Below are 22703 nucleotides of genomic sequence, written 5' to 3'. Positions count from 1 at the left end.
GAAAGAGTTCTCATGAATATGATTGTGCATGACATAAGCATAATTGTATAAGTCGTAGGTATAATATCGTGAGAAACTTACATGCGTATCTAGAAAATGTTGGACTTATGTCGAAAGTTTTACTTTCGGCGACAGTCTTCGTACGGATTTACTGAAAATTGATTGCCGATTGGCTGCTTCTCCCGCCCCTCCACTCCAACCACCCCTGTTTTCTACAATCTTTTTCTTTTCCAACTACACTCGTCTGCAGAATCTGGAGAATTTATGTATATGCAATTTGAACTTGTTTGTACGCAAAACACGCAACCCCGTTAATTAACTTCATCGGTTGAAAACATGACCGGTGATCTTAACGCTCCGTTCCGTTTTATGGGCAACGCTTGATTTTATCTGCAAGTTTCGCAATTATCTGATATTCTTTCTTCTTCCGAGTTTTCAAATCTTCGTCGTGCCCATCAGCGATATTATTTATATACGTACTTATATTCGTGATGGTGGTAATTACTCCGCAAGATTGTACACAAAAGATTCATCAATTATCGCAATATATGTACAGAATTTCCGTTACGAATTTCTTGCAGTTGACTGCGCAAATCGCGCTTCAATTATTTTCCCGGTCATGTTATTTCCGGTATAACAATATGTCTCTTATCCTTATTCTGAATTTTTGTTTTTTCAAATTTATTTCTTCCTCTTTTGTTTTTCCACGTATTCTCATCAATTCTTTACATACGATATAGAAAATATGGGATTTAGATTATAAATTGTATATCAGTCAGTTGAACTAAACATAAAACCGCCGCAACGATTTCCTCTCCCTGTCAAGTAGGATAAACACTTTGTTGTTTGTTTTTCTTTTCTTCTTTTGCTCTAACGATAACGACACCGCAGTTTCTTCAGCTTATCTATTAACCTATACGAAGCGCGGTCTCGCATGACTCGCACACCATAACCATAGACCACGTGCATACCTAATACCCATGGCGAGAGGCTCGTCGCTCGTCTTTGAGTACCGGTAGGTGTATAAAACTTTGAGAGTAATTACGAGAGTTCGTTTCGATAAAAATTTTCATGCCTTGTATAAACTATCTGAATTCAACCTCTCGTCCGTCTCTCCTTATACGTATATATTACGTATAATCTTCACCCCCAGGGTATATACATAGGTATCCAATTTGAGCTTGAAATAAACTTCCCGCCGAGGTTACGGGTTAGAGGTATAGGGATAATACTCTCCTTCTTCCATAAATTGACGCTCTCGCGAATGAGAATATATGTGTCTGGGTAAGCAAAGAATCGACCTCAGCTCGTGTTCGTCTACGTCATTTCGTGTTTCTCACCCTCCTTCGCGACGCTCTACGTGCGTACGGGCAGCCCTACGCGGGTGGCGTCGCGACGCCTCGTTCCTTGGGAATAAGTTTCGACGACGGGGTTCCGCGACGCCACCGATGCCTCGCTGATCCCTTGACACACGCATATATTGTATATATTACATGAGACGAGAGGAGAGGAGAGCCGTTTACTCGTAGTTATGTAACAAAGAGATGAGGTGCAAAGGGAGAGAAGGAAAATTACGCTCGAATCTAGCCTAGATTAAGAATTGATTAGGCTGATCCTTTTGATCAAAGATCACCGATCCTTTGGGGTGTTCCGCGCTTACACGTTACGTACCTTATTCCAGGTATTAAAATATTCCAAAAAACACGCATCCGCGAAGAGTGCACGAAACTTAAACATAAATAATGGAATCTTGATAATCTCATCGTAAGAGGTAATCGCGTGACGGTTTTTTCTCATACTTTCTGCGCTACCGAGCGCATATTCTTATTCTAGTCCATATATTGTGCTGTAGATCTTCGTTTGAATTATCGTTGCGCGTGCTAAATTATGGAATTATTATACCGATGCAAAAATATATCCTTCGTAATTGTTGCAAGTGCCAGATTTTTTTGTCGTCAATTTCAGGCTCGAGACGTATATTCGCGTTCTTTTTATTCCCTTATACTACCTGATTTACCCATTATTACGTAAGACATACCTATATAGGTATACAAATGCGCCTGATCCGATGATACACGTAGTTTTTTATTGACTCTAAATTTGAAACGAAACGAACGACGAAATTCTCATCTATCCTCTACACTGCAAATAATGCTCTTGATATATCGTATTTTCTTTGCTTCGCACAAATTCTGACCCTAGACGCGATTTCAATACATACACTAATCGTGAGTAATATTGGGCGCCTTATTACAAATAATAAGTTCGGGTTTTTGGAAAATTTCGAAGGTTGGAGTTGATAACGTTAACGTAATAAAACGGCATGAAATAAATCGGTTTACAATTTAAGAACTACTTTCAAGGAGTAGTTAGCTTATTCAAATTTTAAACATCCATGCGTTGTTAAAGTAACTGTACTACCTTCAACCTCATTAAATATTATACCTGAAATCCTTATAATCCTAGCTATTCTTCAAAATAACTGTCCCTTTTTTATTGCCCTTGACGGAGTAATTTGGAGTTTTTCCACCTGAGACTCGCACGATCGATGCGACATAAATTTCACGCACCTAATTATGTCAGTCGTTTCCATTCGATTACCAAGAATATGGGGGACGTTTGTTTCGCGTTCTAAAGCTGTGCAAATATCATTCCCCCCCCCCCCCCCCCCCTTCCCCGCCCCTTTCTTTCCCTTTCCTTTTAGATATAGGTAAATTTACTCACCGACCACTTCACGGAGAGAATGAAATAGTACCCACAAAGTAGTGCTCACTCTCTTTTTGGGGGATATTCTGTACTTTCCAAAATATGTGGTGAAGAAAAAAAAAAGAAAAATTGACGCGCCTACCCGTAGTTTTCAGTAAAATCTGATCTTTTATTTGCCTCCGTGCGCAGACGTGTGAATCTGTAGTCGTGACGATCAAGACTCGACGCGTGTATAACCTGGGTATGCATACATACGATATGAGTGACTTTCCCTTTTAAGGTTTAACACGCGCGCACTCTCGGATCAGTCGATGCAGCATCGTGCACAGCTGTACGTATACCGAACGTCATTTCTGAGCGTACATTTACGATTATACGAGCGTGTATGAAACCAACACGCAAAAGCCAAAGCCAAAAACCTGGGATCAAGCAGCGGCACCGACTCGTGGGTGTATCATCTACACCGAATGTTACGTAAATCCTCGGATAATGGCCGCCGCCGCTGCCGCCTTTTGACGGTGCTTCTGCAACTCGTACGAAATTCGGCAAAATTTCTCCTCGTTACCCGAGCCCGTCTCACTTATCATTCTTCATCCTAGCTCACGCCTCTGTGAATACGTACCTTCCTCGCTAATTGATCTAGGAGTATTCAACAGCGATTTACGCTATCGATCTTTATTTAGTTTTCGCTCCCATGCACCGTGTGTACGCGTAACGCGAACGAAAAGGTTTTTTCGACTTTTTTTTTTCTCGTCTTTCAACCTTTGATTCAGACTGTCCGACGGGTTCATCCGTAATTTATAACGAAGAAAATCGTAATCATTTTTTTTTTCTTTTGCTTCTTACAAATAGTTAATTTTTTCGATATCCCAGTTTTTACCACTGTGCAAAATTTCGTGCAGCTTGGTGTATAAAACGCAGCGAAAGAAGGTGAGGTAACAGAGGGAAGGAGGGGGGGCGGGGAACTTATCTAAATTAGTCAAAAGTCTCCTTCAGATCGGATAGACAAAAATTTATCTCGCTTTGATAGGTTATTGTATAGGTTTCAAATGTCAGGGGCAAGTCTGACGCGTTGGGCTGCCACCTTAATATTCATTTCTTTGTATGTATACGCGATGGTTGTTGTCGGACAACGTTGGACAACGTGTGGTAGTAGTAATGAGGCTGCGGATCAACTTCCACGCTCTTAGGCAAATACCTATGCGTACCTCAACCGGCACTCGTTTAGTTTCCTTCATCTGAATAGTAGCTTCGGGCCGAAAACTTGTCGGTCGTCATGGCTTCGTATTTAGGCCATGGTCTTTGAAATGGCGAGCAAATTGATCGGAACACCGAGACCAATCATAAAACGGCGAATATTTTTTATCGCAGCTCAATTCGTTCTCACATCGATGACTGAATATGTGGTCTTATAAAATTTTTTCTTTGGAATTTCTTTGGAAGAAAAACGCCGCACTCGATAACGCAAATTTAATGAAATCTTGACTAACTGTATATAATTGTAGATTTCTTTTTTTTTTTTTTTCGCAATAAAACAAACGTCGATAATTTGAAAATGGATTCACTCAGTGCAGCTGATGGTTTCATTTCATTACAATACCATGCAACGATTGAAAATTACTCCTTGCGAATAATTTCCTTTTTGCAAACCTCTGAAACCTTTCCGCGACCGAGACGGTGTTATACCTGTACATATCTAGTTAAAAAACCCAGCGATTGTTGTCTGCCGATTTTACTATTCCTAATAAAACGATTGACTAACCGAATGATTAATTAATTGAATAGCAATGTTGAGATGATGTAATCTGTAATGCATATACACTGCATATAATCAGTATTATATCGCATAAAAGATTGCAAACCGCCGATGATGTGCGATATCAAATGATGCACCGGATACTATCTCTTTCTTTTCTCTGTTGCAGAATAAGACGAGTGACAGCCCAACTATACAGTTCCTAGGAAACGAAGGCGTAAGTAGATTACTATTATTATTCACACTGTGCATTACGTACGATGAGAATCTCAATATATATATATGACGTATGCATATAATCATGAAAACGTGTGCATAATGTATACATATATGTTTACAAGCCGCACCGCGTTGATCTTCTTATTGTTAGACTAGATCGATTGCCGCTTCGTCTCGTCGCCGCTACTAATTGCTCAAACGAAAGAGCCTCGAAAAGTCAAGGAGAAGAAAAATATCACCCCCCTAAATTTTATTGTATAACAAGAAGCGAAAGAATCAAAGAGACTCGATTCGCAATTCGTGGCAATAATTATTGCCAGACTTTTTCGAGTTTCATTTCGCGTAGACGACGCCAATTATTGATGGCGAATTTATTTATTTGCCATTTTTAATTGTATCGCAAATTCATACGTGCGAACTAATTATAGGGGTATTCGTAGATTATTACTACGCGTATACAATAGTCATCTCTACAATGGACTATGTCTATGCCGGGTGCGAAAAGAATTTGATGAATTGGAAAATTTGTAGGAATTAGGCTCGTGACGAAGTTTAACAAACTTACCAGTTTTATAAAAACTAAATTGACTGCTTCGTGTTCATTAAAATATGTGCAATCCTGCACAACTCGTTGGGTAATTAACCGCGTGCGGATCATGTTTCTTTGACCTTTAGAGGGCCGGTATTTTTCTCTTGAAAGTCGATATTTTTTCGATGCATGATTTATTCCGAGTTATTCGCTGACTCCTAGAAATTGCAACGATTGTGGTTATAGTTATGATACGAATCACTTTACCACACGCCAATTTTACTTCGTATAGAAAATAAGTTACGATCGAATGCAGGTTTTTTTTTTTTCTTTTTTTTATTTTTACCACGTCGTTTCGTTCAATTTTGTGACTAATTCCGGGTTTATTTCACGAACCATTAACAATCGGTACGCACGCTAATATTGTCGCATAGCGTTCAGGGACATGCAGGCAGTCAGTGGCTGCTGCCGTGTCTGTCTGTGTCAAGGTTTTGTGACGTCTCGCTGGAGAGAAAGAGAAATAGAGGGAGATGGAGGAATGAGATATGAAAATGGTAAAGTAGAATGAAATAAACCGTGGCGATATGTTTTGAGTATAGTGTATACGCGAAAATTATTTATGTTACATTCTAAACCCCAGCACTGAAATAAATTAAATAAAATTTGGCAAAACATACACATCGTGTGGTATAATTGCGTGAAATACTTTTGTACAGGAAGTCCTTTTATCAGAATACTTGATTTTATACCGCTCCGAAGGTTTTGCTTCCGTTTGTCTCACTCACTCTCTTTTTCTCTCACTATTGTGCGTGCATGTGTTTTTATATTACACATATATTTTTTAAAGTTTTTAAATTATACTTCAGATACAAGCGTGGTCGAAAAATTCTGAAAAAAATTGCGATAGTAGAATCTTGATTTAGATATCATGGAATGCTCTATACATACATATATATTTATACATATTTCTGTGCGAAGGATGGATGATATTTAATTTTTATCTTCTTTTCGATAATAAGGTAAAGCAATTTTCATTTGTATCTGACTTTGGAAAGGTATCGAATACGTTTTGGCTTCGATTCCGAATTTCTTGTACGTTACGCGCGAAGTATAATAATTTTTGCAAAATGACGAAATTGGGGATTAAAAAATGAACGCACAGAAACGAAACCTTAACGCCTTAACGGTATAATGACGGGTATGCAGGTGTCTCGTTTCATCCCGGATCCTCGTACGCAATAATCTTGATCCAATTTCAAGCCGGCGTCACGTTGTCAGCTAGGTAGGCAGTGTTATTACCTCTGGGTGTGAGAGGCCTCGGTGGCGGAAGGAGTCATTGACCAATGTTACAAGCGTAAGGTGATTATTATTTTGCTCTTTTGTCGTTTTTCTCTTTTCGTTTTTTTTTTTTATCTCTTCCTCTTCTTATATTCCTCACACCGTCGCGTCTATACGTATACATATACAGCGGTTAATTAATTTCCGATGCCAGGAATATAATTCCGAGAATTTGCGAAACGAATTTTCCTTCCTCTTCTCGGTACATCGTGTAATGGCATTCAAACGTGGCCATGCAGACAATTATACCGTGACTCCCGTATCCATCATTTCTGGCAACTATTACGTACCTACAAGTTGTTGGTTTTTTGTTTTTTTTCTTTATTTCTTTTTCCACCTCCGCGTGTGATATACCTAGATGTGTAAGACGTAGCAGCGCCTGAACCGATATACGCAGTTATGGTCAAGTAGGTGCCTGAAGAGCTTGGCTACCGCACAACCTCTGGAACAAGGTACACTCATGGTTAAGGACGACGTCAGGTTCCGCGCGGATATAAATCGAAAAGAAAAGATGTATCGATATGAACAATTTTCTCAAAAATGAGTAAAAAATAACGATAAAACAATTCTCTGAAATATTTGACTTGCAGAAATATTTTTTTATTTTTTTATCTCTTGTAGATGTAACGTTCGGTTTTCAGGTATGTTTAATTTTTACCTGCCAAAATCACAGGGCAGCGAAATTCTCTTTGTGTACGTATCTTTATTACACGGGGTTTCATCCAAAGGATGCGTTACTAGGTACGAATACTTCGCGCAATCGATTGTTGTTGGTGTTGTTGTTGTCAGACTCTTCAACGTGATGCTACACTCGCGATAAAGCGTAGATACAGGCTGTTATTGGAGGTGGCAGGTGGAATCGCTTCTTTTTTGGGAAGAATTAACGAAGAAAAAACAATCACACCGCGGTATGAAAAATTTTCAATTGAAATGTAAAAATTATTCACAATTAGATGAAAAACTTGACCCAGTCTTCGCGATCAACGATACCCCGTATTTCCCATGGCGTGTACAATGATGATTAATTATCAGCCTTGCACCGCGCTGCGATGCACGTCGAAGGTATAATAAATACAACGAGTTATCGATGCGGGCGGATCGTTTCGCAACTCTTCTTTCCCACCGCGCGCGTGTATGTACATATATGTAACAAATATTTTGAATTTCATTATTTTTTTCCTCTGTATCGCATATGCATATTATAATTGTTGTTGTTATTGTTAGCCTCCCCTCCTTCCGACGGTTATACGGGTAACCCGACACTACTACTCGCCCTGAATTATTTACGCGTTCGCATTATTATAACTTTTCGCCTTTGCGTACGTGTATAATGTGTATAACGTGCATTGTTGCATCACGGTATAACAATTCTGTGTATCTACAATGAATTTTGACGCGTGTTTTACGCTATCTTTCTATAATCGGGTAGTTGTTAAATATTCGAGAATAACGTTATCCATGCGCCTGTTGCCTAGGTCTACAAGGTATGCATACGCAAAGCGTGCATTTTTCACGATGAGCGAGCAATTGCAAATCGCGCACATATGTGTGTACGTATATTGTATGTGCGGAGATACGCGATGCGGTGTATCGTAAATCTTTTTACCCGAGCGTTTATGTACCTTGTTCGAGTTTATCTCGGGAATTTTTGACGTTAGATTTACTCAAGGAAAGCGGACAAGAACCACTCTGACGCACAAGACCTCACTTACGTGTTCAACACGCCTTGAACAGCAGCTAGATGCATGCAGATGTGATCGCAGGTTGGCTAGCGCCGCTGGTGTATTTCGATATAACGTAATGGTCCACACGTGCCGTGCGAATCTGCACGTCAAAGGTAATTCGTTTGCGCGATCACGATCCTTCTCTCGTTCGATATTTAACGTTGAAACAGAAAACAACAATAAATGACGAGCAAGGGGAAAAACAAAAATCATTTTTCTTACAAAGTTGAAACGGGACAAGGTGCGATATGTGCGAAGGGGAAGAAACGACGAGGGTTCGTGATGAAAATTTGCAAGAATCGTAATAAGGCATATAACGACGGTACTGCAGCAGCAGCGACATTAGTTATGTAGGATAAAGTTGAAAATTATTACAAACGGTATCAGGGTATTATACGAGTTTGCAAAGAAGCCGAGCCAAGTGAAAGGCAAAGGCGAGCGATGTGAAGGCTCGAGTCTCTCTCGATGCAACGTATAAGCGTCGGATGTATGTACAATATATATATACATGTGTGTGTGTGCGTATGTACATGCATATGCCTACGTTATGCATATAGATACACACACACACACACGCCTATAATACCTATACCTACATGCAAAAAACAGCACAGCTATATCCCTACGTCACCGTCGTCGGTACAAGGACGTCTACTAAACGGACTGCGAATTGTACCAGAATAATTGCTGTACACTTTATAATCTGCACACCGCTCGCTCTCCGATTACAATATATATATATATATATAATAGTATAACTAATATATATATTCAGGGTATGTAATGCAACTAGGGTATGAAAAATAATGATCGATTAAAAGCCTGTACATGAACCACGTTAGTTGGGAGAGATTTTCATACATCGTGAGTCAGATTTGTCATAGATTTTCGCCATCCTTAGCGCGATTATTATGATTGTTCAGATTTGACGAATAGAGTTTGTTGATTCGGGATCAGAAAGAGAAACAAAAATGAACCGAAATTCGTGAAATTGATCAATCATCGCGAGGAGCGTATTGCGATCAATTTTGCACCCCGCGATCCCATCGCAACATCAGGCAGTAGCAGCAGCAGCAGCGTCGACAATTCGTCGGCGACATATGAATTTTTTTTTTCTTTCCTTTCGTCATTTTCCTCTCGTCTCTTTCTCTCTTTCTTGCTTTTCTTTTTCCCCGTACCGTATATCGAGGTGTCTGGCAAAACTGGTTCTCAAGACCTTTGCTCGGCCTGTGTTCGCCGTTTTCTGTACGAGCTATCGAGCTGGCTCGAGGGACCTGCATCCACCACCATCACCATCACCATCACCAGCAGAGCCATTGAATGCGTTTCGAGCTCGTTTGGCGATCGGGCGTTCACCACACCACCGAGTTCAACTCTCGATTCGGAGCCGTCAACGATCGTCCATGATGATAAGTTTTTTGTTAATATAATCCCCGTCATGCCGCGAAGGGAAGTTGAAAAGGCTGCGCTTCTTCAATCTTTGACAACGTTTGTTTGACCGTTCGAGAGATGCAGTCCTCCTCGACAACAACGGTGTTCGGATGTGGCAGAAACTCCGAACGAGGTGCAACGTCCTCGGGGATAAACTTGGCGTTTCGCCGCGGTAGGACATTATTATATACCTGAATACTTCTGAACACGCTCGACTGTTCAAGCCGTACGCAAAGTCGGAGGGAAAACTGGTTTTTCACCGATAATGGATACCTCGGATATGTGTTCACGTATGCGTACCCACGCGAACGTGCGTCCGTATTCTAAGTTCAGGAACAGCAACCGTAAATAAAGCTGTCAACGCAAATCGCGATGAAAAATCAACGTTACGATAACCTGTATTCGATTTCGTTTTTTTCATTTCGTCAGTATTTCGAATCGTTACTGACGTTAGGAGGAAAACTGACAATGAGAGGGAGGGAGAAAAAGAAATTGGACCCGTGTACGTCTGCGTACATGTATTATACCCATGTGCGTGTACATCTACGGTGGATATGTACATTTTAAGTACGTTGCAACCGCTTCACGGTTCTGTTCGCTGGTCGCGCGGGTTACGTGCGTATGTAATATACCTATGTATATATATGTATTGATCAAATAATCACAAGCCTTCGACGCGACGAGAACCGAGACTTGTAAAACTGGATTGACCGTATCTGTATTGAAATTACAACTGTGCAGGGAACTCTGGGCTCTCAGGTCGGTTACCAGTTCTCTGTGTTTCTCGCCTCCTTTTTCTTCTTATTCTTCTTCTGCTTTCTGTGTTCTCTATTCTGCGACACGGTATCTCCTTCCTTTCGCGCTGCCTGGTTACGTTTTGCCTGCTAAAACGTTGAACCGTTGGCGAAAAATTAATATATCAATACACCGTGCAATGCGGGAATTTAGAACAGCGTAGAATCAACGTATGCCTGAAACACGTGTAGTAATATCGTTTTTTCATATTTTTCCTGAATTTTCTTTTATTTGTTAACAGACTTGGAGGTTGAAGCTTGCAAACTTGTTTTTATTGTTATTTCGTAACTCGATAAAATAGTCCGACATTCGATCAACCGGTAGAATTGATCGAAGGAAAACATGCTCGCATATTTTACAAAATCAACTTTCGTACTTCGGAATCATTCTCTCAAGTCGCAGATTATAGTCGTTTTAATTCCTTTTCCGATATTTCGTCTCGTTAGGATTCCACACCAATTTAAACAGATATTGAAGAATTTTTGCCAATTCATTTTCCATCGCATCAAGTTTCTTTCATATGTGACCCCGTTTCACTCCGTATATCTACGTATGAAAGGGAGGTCAGAATACGGTTGTGTCGAATACTTTAACTCGATTTAACGAAGAACGTTCATTAGGTACGTGAAACTATACGTGATATATTTCAAACCAATGATCGTGACGTACGTATCTCTCGGTTCAAAACTGTTGGTCTATGTGTCATAATTTTTTGGCATATTTTTGTATAATAATTATTATACCAACATCTATAAGCATACATATAACCTTCGCCGCGTATAACGTCCTTTGAGATAATATTATTTCCGGACTCTGTAGGTATACCACAGCTTCTATAACTAAATATATAAGGTTGGTTTGTATAGTCTCTGGTTAGAAAGTTCCTCGGTTATCGTCGATACCTTTTTTCTTCTTCTTACGTTCCCTTTTTTTTTACGGTTTTATAAATACACGACGAATAGTATCGGGTTCTCGATCTGTCGACTTCGAGGTCGCCGAGGTAACTGTCCTCTAAATTATTGATTCTGACCTCCTAAATCTACGGAATATCAATCTCGGTTACGCTTTTCGCTGAAAAACCCATCGATATTATTATTATTGTTGTTGTTGTTGTTGTTGTTATTATTATTATTTTCACACGTGTATTCTTTTTCTCTTTCTTCCTCAGAATCTTCGATATCGATTCTCAACGATTACAGGCTATGTACGTAAATGAATTTTCGGAAGAACCGTACACGCGCGTAATTTCAGTTTTCATCAGTCATCGTGTTAATTGCTCGAGTAATTGAACTGTTGACGATCATATAAAATCTTTACACCACATGGTACATCGCTTCTTTATATACACGGTTACAGGTAAAATTATAGAGTATCGCAACAAGTTCAATTAGAAGCGCCTTGAAAAGTGAATGAACGGTGCGGCGGATCAAAGAATTTCATCCATCGGTTTAATATTGTAATGCGGAAGGACGGGGCGTTGACAATTTGGTATCGCAGAGATCGATATCTAATTCTTTTATACGATTCTGGACGAACGAAGACGATTGCACTATGTATTCGCGGTATATGTCCGCGCGTATTACTCCCACACTGCACTTTCCTCCATAGTTGTTTCTCCGCACAATTTCCCGTGAAATATTCACCGGGTTTCAGGAGTTCGACGGGTGAATCATTTACAGAGGCACGTTTCGACATTGTATCGCAGGTATGTGCACGTGTGTATTTTACATGTATATTGTATACGTACATGTAAAAATATATACCCGTTGCAATCCGAATTGTCTGTGATGCAGACGAGAATTGCGGGCGTTTCCAGCAGCTGCACTCGTTACAACCTCTTAAAGTATTCAACGGTTCAGCCCTCATACCCGTGATGTGCGTGCATCTTATTTTACCTACCTCTCGACTTCAACTTTTGCTTATACCCTCAGAGATACTGGTTGCAATATTAATCACTGCGCCAATTTTGCAGCTCCGATGAAAGTTGAACTTTCATGCGGTACTATAGATCATTATTTTCCGTCACTTCTTTGACCATCTTTCTTGTTCGAGATAAAATTCTTTGAAATTCGACGATACCTACGTATTTACAGGTATATGTACGAAAAAGACGTGAGTAAATGTTTTACACTCTGTGAACAGAATAGTTATTTTGTCAATCGAACGTTAATTTGGATTGAATTTTTAATATCGCATGTTTACGTTGACTTATAATTGATTTTGCTTTTTTCATATTTCTATGGTGTATTTGGTCAAGTCGACAGATTCGCATTATCATTCCTTCCCCTCTCTCTGTCTCTCTCTTTCTCCTTTTTTCTTCTACAAACTTGTATGTCTCGAACATGCCTTTTCTTTTTGACGCGACTGCAGTTTTGTCATCTTTATTCTGTGTACATATCGAAACTATCTTATCGGCCAAAAATCGTCCGAATCGTGCAGCAGTTACGCCGCTAGGTATATTTTCACCGTGTACAGGAAAGAAAAGTATGCTGTTATAATCCGTAGAGAGGAATTTATTATCAGGTCGTGATTTCCTATTTTCTCTCAATATGTTAAACGCTTATTCCGCATACATATAAAACTAGGCGCGAAAGACACGTCGAATTTGATTATTAATGAAAAATAAAAACCCATCGACGAGGAAGTAAAAACGCCGTCGTCATAAATAATAATTCACGTTTTTTTTTTTTTCTTACCTTTCTCGACGTTTCTTGGTCTGTGTCAAGTATGTTTATTCCTCTTTCCATCTTTACGTATATATTTTCCACCGAACAGCTAATTCTGATTTTATTCAAAATACAAAGCTACCCATTGTCAACCGAGATTAACATTTCTCACAACTGCAGCTAATGCGAATTCAAATATACGGCGTGTAAAATACCTGCAGCTCTTGTCACCGGCGCGATTTCGTCAATTGCTATGTGTTTGCATATCGTATGCATTCCGACACGTCGAATATTTGATCGTGATTTAATGGGTCCGGTTACATATCAATACGGAAGTGACGACCTTGTAAGGCTATACACGCCACGTAATTATACAGATATGCATTATACGATTGAGTTGATCAAATTTGTTTTCTTTGTGTATAATTTCACCCTGGAATATATAAGATTCTAGATTAGAAATATTAACAACAACAACAAATCGATCTATATTGATTGGCGATGTCAATGACTTTTCTTTTAATACGGTATGCGATAATAATAATTGATGCATCAAATCAAATGCGAGCAAGTTACGTTTACATTTTGTAATTACATTCATATGACTACGGCTAAATCTCAATCATACAGTTTAAGCCTGAAAATGAGTCTTTCGAGCCCATTCTCGATGTTAGTAACCCTCTGCTTTTGCGAGTCACTTTTATAGCAGCTCGCCAAGTGAAACCTGCAATCCAAATTAGGCACAAAGTTTAATCCAAACTTTTCCTAAAGCTTACGTTCTGCCGTTTAAACACTTTATAACCGTTTTAGAAACAAAGGCTTCTCGAGATCTTATCCAATTTATGTGTGGAATTTTCAGTATCAGGGGTAATAAATAAAAGTCAGAGGAATGTTATAATTTTCACCCTGTCAAAGGGATCCTCTTCAGAACTGCAAATTGTATCGACCATCAATCATTTTGTTCAATACGAGCTTAACTGTAACACTGAAGTACTGTCAATTTTTTAAAAATATATAACTTTTGTATTGCAAAGTGCGCGAAAAAGTAACTCGCAAATTTTTCTGCCCGCTTCAGTACGATAAAACAAAATTGGAATTGTTAACATAGAAATAACCAGAAAACCATGCAAACAATTGCCGGGAATTTGTATGTATTATAATTACGTGATAGACGAAAAAGGGAGGTGGAAACATAAATAATTTGAAGCTATACTAAATTTATTTAACCGCGATTCTTTTCAACGTATAACGTGGTTTCTTTCGTCGATTTCTGTTTTTATTCTTTGAGCAATCACGTCTGGAATACGTGTATGTATAATACGTGTCACGGCTGTTGACGGTATTTCGGCCACAAAAACTTGTCATTCCTACGAAAGAAAGTGAACGATTTCGTTCCACTTTGCGTCTTGTTTTTTATTTATTTATTTGTATTTATTCATTTTGCGGTTAAAGAATGTTGGCCAGTATACTTGTATTATGTATATTATATTATGTATACCTATAGACAGGATTGCAATCCGCGCAACAATGTAGATTTCGGGATGACGATGATGATGACGATGATGATGATGATAATGATAACAATAATAATAACAATAAAGAGGAAACTATCTTTTTGCCGAATGAAATCGATCGATTTCGTGGCCTTCGGCTGTTCCTTCGCTTCGCTGTTGCGCCGAGGATTAGACAGAATTTTTCTTCTGCTTACATAATTACGCAACCGCAGCGATGCGTAAATTCGGGCTTCGAAACGACACCGTCGAAACAGCGTATAACACATATTGTACAGGAATTTGTGGCATTGTGTTAAAAGGAATTTCACGGAGAGTCGTTTATTTTCGAAATGATTTCGGTACTCTGGGGGACGAATAATTTCGAATGTGCGGGTTTCGCATTAGTGCGTGCATTAATTATTTATGATCAAATTGGAGATTCGCTTGTTACGTATCGTAAGATTTCTCGGATTTACCGTAGTGTGGATTGTACACGTCGTAAGCTGCAACCTGGACTCGATTATCATCTATTATTATACATAATCACTTGTGCATTTGCGGCGTGTAATTTTTCCAACTACCTTTCGTCAATCGGTTGCAATACCGATACAAACTACGGATAGATAATGCAATAACTATACGCTAACAATAATAAGAGCGTACTAAAAACCCGGGAATGAAGTATAGGTGTATATAATTCCGTTGCTACAGCAAACCGAGCGCGGAGAAAGTCATTTTGTATGTATATGGTGTATTATATACTCTGTTATACGTGTATTTTATCCACGTGTAACTACGTTATAGACACGCAGAGACATGCAGACAGGCAGATAAATAGAAAGACACCTATAAACCTGGTATGTATATTATATGTATAACGTTATCCGTAGGTATGCGCATACATTGAAACTTGTTGCCTGTCTCTCGAGTCTCTCGCCATTGTGTCTCAACGTCGGTGCAGAATCGCCATGAGATGTAACGATCTCGGATTTTCGTCTTACATCTTACTACAAGCGATTATTGCAGTTTACGTGTGTAAGGTCTACGAGAAATTTGATACACCGGTTCCCTGATTCTTGCGAAATGATCCCGCTTGTATCGATCCTGCCGCAATAATTACCCTCCAGCTTTTGAACATTTTCTTTTTTCTTTTTCTCTTCCGCTCTCTAGCTCACCCTTTCTCTCTTTCGCTAACCGGCGATGTACGTTAATATTTTACAACTAGCCGCCAGGGATTAACCGCCTCTCGATTTATTCGCGACGTCCTTCGGTTTCGGTCGGTTATTGTATTGACGTTACGCTGCCGTCGATCCGCAAACGTCACCCGGATTGCGTAAAACGCAGAACGTCTATATTTAGATCAAAACAAATACTTGCACGGAATGATCGGGGATTTTGTTTGAAGTTTTTTTTTTTTTTTTTTTCGTTCCATTTTTTCACACTTTGGCGCCACGTCTTCGTGTCAAACATGTAACGTGAAATATATTTACTTTGCAAATGTTGGGTGCTCGCCGCATGCAGACGTATTACGTACGTTTGCAGGCAGTCGGTAACGTAGTGCAGCCTACGCGCCTTAATATAACGAGGACAATCTCGCGTTCGCGATCCAGTTCGATCCATCTCGGTCGGTAAAAATGTCACTACAAGGAAATTACTCGATAGGTAATTACGTAATATACACTAATATAATATTCATTAATTCCCTGACCTTCCGGCCAACTTGTTTTCGCTCCGAAATAAAATGCGAATCTCAATTCTGTACGAATTATGTGACAATGAGTAGCGATGCAGCCGACGCGAGGTATTGGGATGCGTTATGTGTCACATATTCGTACAGGATTGAGACTCGCATTTTGTTTCGAAGCGAAAACAAGTTGCACCGAAAGGTTAAAACATTAATGAATATTATTGTACAATGTTTCCTTCGACAATTGGCACAAGTTTTTCCCATCCTTTCGCCCCGGTATAAATAAGTTCTAGAAGTATTGGTTTTAATTGGAATTTTGGTTGGATCGGTGGAAATATCGTTACGTAATATACCTCACGAAAAATTCTCCAATCGGTGTACATCGTTCAAAATATGTATATTTCATAATAGCGTACATATATATATTTTTTTATCTTCTATCCTCTGAAGTAGTATCATAATTGCGTATCGCTGTTAGTACTCCGTCGTCCGAGAAAAGAGAATATAAAGAAACATCCGCGGAGAACACAGTGCAACGTGTAGTTAAGGAAATAACAGAAATTTGTTTACTCCATTTCTGCAGACGCGCTGCAACGGCAGCGCTGCAGTCTTCAAGCAGTTATTACGAAGTTAGTAGCCTCGGTACATCAATACAGGTATAAAAATACCTGAGCCACGTATACAGGGTGGCTTAAAAACAGGCTTTAAATATACGCTGAAAATTTGACAGGAAAACTCCGAAAGGCATGAATTCGAAACTACGTACGTAGTTACGCGTGAACGAAGAACTGTTAATACTGGGTTCGATTTCTATCGCGTATTTTTTTTCTCTTCTCTCTGCTCGAGGATGATCGAAATACCGCTGATGGCGAAATCGTCGATGAAAAATTTCCAACTTCATACGCGTACCTATGTTGTACATTGTGCGTAAACAAATTGACCACCCTGTACACCACGGAGTTTTTTTTACCACCGAATACATACCTGCGTTATATGTATAACGCTGGTATGTCGGTTGGCTCCACGTGAGAGGTTGGCTGTAGTAAAAAAGATTGGCTTCGTACAGCTCCTTTATGTAAACCTTGAGACTAGATCCGGATTCTTGTCAGGAGACTGCTGGCGACCCAATGGGGAGGAGGTGAGGGAGGAGGTGAAGGAGGAGGAGGATGGGAGGGGGGAGTGAGTGAGTGAGTGAGTACAAAGATGCCGCGTGAAGCGGTCAGCGGATGGCGAAGTTGGCACCGAGAAAGACAGAAAGAGGGAGAAAAAGAGAGAGAGAAAGAGAGAGAGAGAGAGAGAGAGAGAGAGAGAGGTGAGCGTTAGAGGGGCTTGGAGAAGTTGGGTGAACGCCGAGGAAGAAGAGAATTAGCGGGACTTGCACCAGGCGAAAGCCTCTCCAAGTATGCGAGCGAAAGTGTTCTTGTGTTACACTTTTGTTCCGCGTGCACCCGTGATCCTCTGACCAATCGGCATGCGCCGACCTGCAACTATAGATACCTCTTACTTACGCGCGCACACACGCACATACCTCTTATAATTATATACGCATACACGTATGCATATGTAAGACACAGGAAGACATTGATGGACGTTCCGATCGCTGATTGTTTGCCTTCTCACTCTCTACAAGGTGTGTTACGCCTTGTATGTAATTTAGAATACATGTCTAAGATTTTATATGTAATGCATTCTATAGATCATACAAATACGACTTCGTCGAACCGAGGACGTTTCGAATTCCGCAATATTTTTCATCCGCGATACTGCTTCGTTTAGCAGCGAGAGAAAGAGAAAGAGAAAGAGATACCCTCTCGGGAATTTACCGTACGTATACGTGTAATGTCAATTCCATTTCCGAGTTAACGAAAGCTGCCATCTCCGGCTCTCATCTCCTACCTGAATGTGAAAAACTTGATTTTCTTTACACTTGTAATACGGAGGTTACTCTAACGGGAAAGAAAAATTGTCGACAATTTGTGAAAATTTCGTGGCTATTGTACTCGGATCATTTTTTAAGATCGTAAGATTTTATATTTTGAAATAACTTGTATCCTTTTCCGTACAATACAGAGATAGGGAATTTTAATGTTCCAATTTACACTATCGATCAAACTCTATATTTCTTCTTATGTGGCAATTTGTTTTCTGTTATACGGACACGCTCTTCTTCATTTTTTCATTTCATCTTCTCTCTGCGTTCTCCTTTATCCGTTTCATTTATATCGGATCTGCCACAGGTGTCCTGCACGTGTCTGATATATAAACGTTACGACGTCGACGTGGCGTCGTTCACCGCTGGGAGAAAAGTGTGTGAGAGAGAGAAAGAGAGCGACATAATGAGGGAGTGAGAGAGATAAGGACGTTCTCGTATACTAGAACCAGAATGAGAAAGAAAAATGAATCCTCCTTTTCTCTCTCTCTCTCTTTCTCCGGTTGAACCGGTCAACCACGATGCTTCACGCGCTTTCTATAATATGTGGCATTTCGGACGCTTCGGCATACACGTACATACAGATTTGCGGTTTCAAGTTATACTTGGGTGTTTTATTTTTTTTTTTTTTTCATACTGAATCGAAAAATTCCGAATAAAGTGTAGTTCTTTTTTATTTTGTTTTTTTTTTTTTAAACAAAGTCTCAAAATACGAGCTTGTTTTATCCATTGAACAATTCAAATCAGTCCGACCGATCCGCGATCCATGCCGAAATTTTCCAAATTCTTTTTCCACGCCCAGCAACATTGATAAACTAAACAAATTTAGTTTGAAACGATGTTCAAGGGTTGCGAAATATGGGTTGCCATATGTTTGCCGGCTTTATGCATTCGGCTTCAATTTATGTTATACATGTTTAATGCATAAACGTATATCTGTAGATATTTTTTCAATAAAATCACGCCTAAGTTCGTCATGTGTAATAATATTGATAAGAAAATTTCCACGTTCAATATCCCCTTACGATCAAATAGCGGCTCAGGTGTACCTACACCGCATACGTTCAGTTTCCGTGGCAGAAACTTGATTTTTCATTTCTCTCTTCTCTCTCCGCTCTCTCCGTCTCTCTTTCGCTCTCCCCGCGCTCCAGCAAGCAAAGCCGTCCCTCCGTTTTTTTTATTATCTCCTCATCTCTTTTTCCCGGGCGCCCGTGTATCAGAGGTATGTAGGACTGTGCCACATCCTTGCCCAGAAACCGTTATACCTGCTTTAGCGCTGAACGAAGCCCACCGTACGTACCGTTGTTCTTGCGTTCGTGTTGCGTTCGTCTTGCCTCAACCATCGTCTGCGGAACCTTTCCTCCGCTTCCCCTGTGTCGCCTGTTTCCTGTCGCCCCTCGGATTCCCCTTCCGCAATTCAACTCCCTACGGTTCTCTTATTATACGTTTTCGCGATCCTCGCAAGACTCAAGATGTCAAAATCAACGATCACTGCTACGCACGTACCGAAATCACCTTGAATCGCAGCATCTTTTACTCGTATCAATCGACGCTAGTCGTGAAGCAAATCCGGCATCGAGACGATGCCTCAGTTTCGAAAATCCGCAGACTTCCGATAATTATGCATTCGGTCACTTTGATCGAAAATAAGGCGAATGACGACGCGCGAAATAATCGAGCTGTCGAACCGGGTCCCGATATTCGTCGCTGGACCGCGAGACGGATGCTGCGCCGAATTGGGAGAGGAGAGGAGAGGAAAATCAGCGAGGTGGGGAAAAAAATTAAATTTATATGTAACCGAAACCAGAAATAGCGCGGCGCACGCCGCAGGCTTATTCCTCCAACCCTCGAAGGCGTTCTTGTCATACGATATGTCGTTTGTGGTGTATTTTTCTTAGGCCAAGTACCTACTCCGGTGGGACCGAACCATCGTCGAGGAATTGAGAACGAGAGGTAATGGAACGGGTTTTTTCTTTTTTTATGCTATCCTACCGTTTTTAGCAAAAGTGTGAGGTTTTAGGAACACCCACTCGAAATTCAAACGAAGTTATTTTCGGCAGAGAACGCATTTTAAAACGGATAACCGCTACGATTATACAAGCGAGGCACACTTTACAAATATTTTTAGTTTGCGGGCTGTTTCTGTCTGTGTGTTTGCGTTTGTGTCTTGTAAGGAGGTGCGTAAAAGGCTCGCTAAAAGACGGTCCGTGCCTGTTATACGTACGTACTGATAGATTCTTTCGCGTGCTTGTTTCTTTCTCATTCTACTTTTTATCCGCCTTATTTGTGCTGCGCGTGTTCGATGATTCTTTACTTCCTTTTTCATAATGTGACGATACGATGAATAGAAATACGGTAGTTAAGAACGTGCTTTGATAACGCCGTATAATTCATGCCTTTCAAGAATGTTGTAAACTCACTTGTACATGTGCCTATGCATAATGGTAATAACGCGATCTTCTTTGTCCGTTTCAGGAAAAAGAGAGTTTACAAACAAAATGTAACAGCATGTAATATATTCGAGTATTATGTACGATTCCGTAGCTGATTTTAACTTCACAATGGATTGTCGAATTTGAAATTATGCGTCGACAGTCAAGGTTTCAATTCAAATCCCCATCGCCGATTAACTATTACGTGTCTATAATTGCGAAAATTGAAAATTTTCTGCTTTTCAATAATATTCTTCATTATCGTGGTATCTGCTTGTAACGCCGATGATGTATGAAACTTTAATATTAAATATCTCTCACTGTGTAACAGACTCACGGTTCTAGGTCACCGTTTTAAAAGTTATGCCGTTAAATTTCGACATCGTTTAAGCGTTGTTTAAATCGTCGAGATGTACCGTATTCATAAGTTTTATTTTCTACATAACCGGATAACTTGCTTGTATCTCGTGTATAAGCGCAGTTCTTATAATCTATATCGTAAATATTTAACGTCATTGAAAAAAAAAAACATTGGATATTGCCATATTTACGGTTTTTGCGTGTCTTTCTAGCGAGAGGTTATCATATTTATTAACGCTGTAAAAATTACGACAATAATGGAGTCCGACATTTTCTATACCAACTTTTGTGTGTATGTATAATAACTTTCTATTATGCAACGTCTGTTATACCAGCCATTTTGAACGTGTTGATATAATTTATCTTTCTTATTCTCACTTCGGATGGTTGCACGGATTTTGCGCATATTTAATTCCGTGCTCAAATTTGAAAGAATCGAAAGAAATTGCAGAAAATCACGCTTACCTATAGATAGTTTTGTTTTAACGAAATTTTTTTCTCCAAGCTGAACAAGATTTCTTCTCGTATTATCAATACGCATATTCTAGCCTATAGATACGCAAGTAATAAAGTGCCGACGGGGGATTAACGTCGGCGACAACCATCAATCGGGCTTTTCCTCTTTCGTGTGTTTCGACGGTGCGGCGCGGCGTCGCGACGCCGTTGACGGGGATTTACCGGTGGGATTGAGGCTGGGGGGGCGTCGTTTCGTTGGGAATACAGCTATGTATTCGGAGGCACGATACCTGCGTATACGAGAAAAAACGCGTTACCGGCATCGTTATCGACGACGCCGCGTGACGTCACGGCGCCGCGTAGGCGTCGGTCGAGGTCGTCTCGAATTTTACCTAACCGCGGAAAATGGCGATAGGGATAAGACACGTGGATCAAGCTTTTTCAAACGTACCATATACAGAAGTGTGTTGCTCTGAGTAATTTTTAATCGGAACGGAAAATCGCATCGCACAAACCTCTGACGTCGAGAGCAACGGATCGGTTACTCGGGTCTGTTGTTTTATACGTGATATAATACTCGTACAATGGTGAGCGCATACGTTATGTACGTATGTTTATATATGTATATACATGTATCGTATGGACTGCTGAATCTTTCCCTTACTCACGCGACACAGTTCTGCATAATCCGAGATTCGTAAGCTGAGACACGCGACGCGTATGATTTCCGGTTTCGAAGATATCCTTCCAAATATAGGAGGAAAGGGCGGAGCCGTCAGCCTCAACCATCGAACAACGGCACACTTGGAGGGTTCGTAGAACCCTCGAGTTTTAACCTTTATACATATAACGTTTTCCCACGCATTAACATTTTCCGATTGAAAACAAAGTGGGATACTTTTACCGCGTCATATGAGATTCCGCGAAACGTGTTTTTACGCAGCGTTTTTTATGGAAAAAGCTTATCGATTAATCCCCGGAAATACGACATCAGTCCCGCTTCTGACTTGTAGAAAATTGAGGATAATTAGGTATAAATTTATGTTCACTGTATCTTGCGATTTTTGAAGTACAAGGAAATATAATACAGGTATGTTTGGATGTTCGCTGCCGCGTATTATACGGTAGAAATTTGAATGTAAGATAACCGTGTACTTTTTTTTATTTATTTATTTTTTTTT

General features: G+C 40.0%; 1 protein-coding gene across 1 annotated transcript in view; it reads left to right on the top strand.

Annotated features, from left to right (window-relative positions):
• Positions 1-22703, top strand: part of Su(Tpl) (Suppressor of Triplolethal) — a 64538-nt gene that overhangs the window by 13985 nt on the left and 27850 nt on the right. Inside the window, exon 2 of the mRNA XM_046632265.2 lies at positions 4632-4679. Within this exon, the coding sequence (XP_046488221.1) occupies positions 4632-4679 (48 nt within the window). The remainder of the gene's footprint in view (positions 1-4631; positions 4680-22703) is intronic.

This window comes from Neodiprion pinetum, chromosome 6 (genome assembly GCF_021155775.2).
Source record: "Neodiprion pinetum isolate iyNeoPine1 chromosome 6, iyNeoPine1.2, whole genome shotgun sequence".
Lineage (NCBI taxonomy): Eukaryota > Metazoa > Arthropoda > Insecta > Hymenoptera > Diprionidae > Neodiprion > Neodiprion pinetum.
Note: the sequence above shows the minus strand (reverse complement) of the source record. Positions and strands in the feature narration are given on the sequence as shown.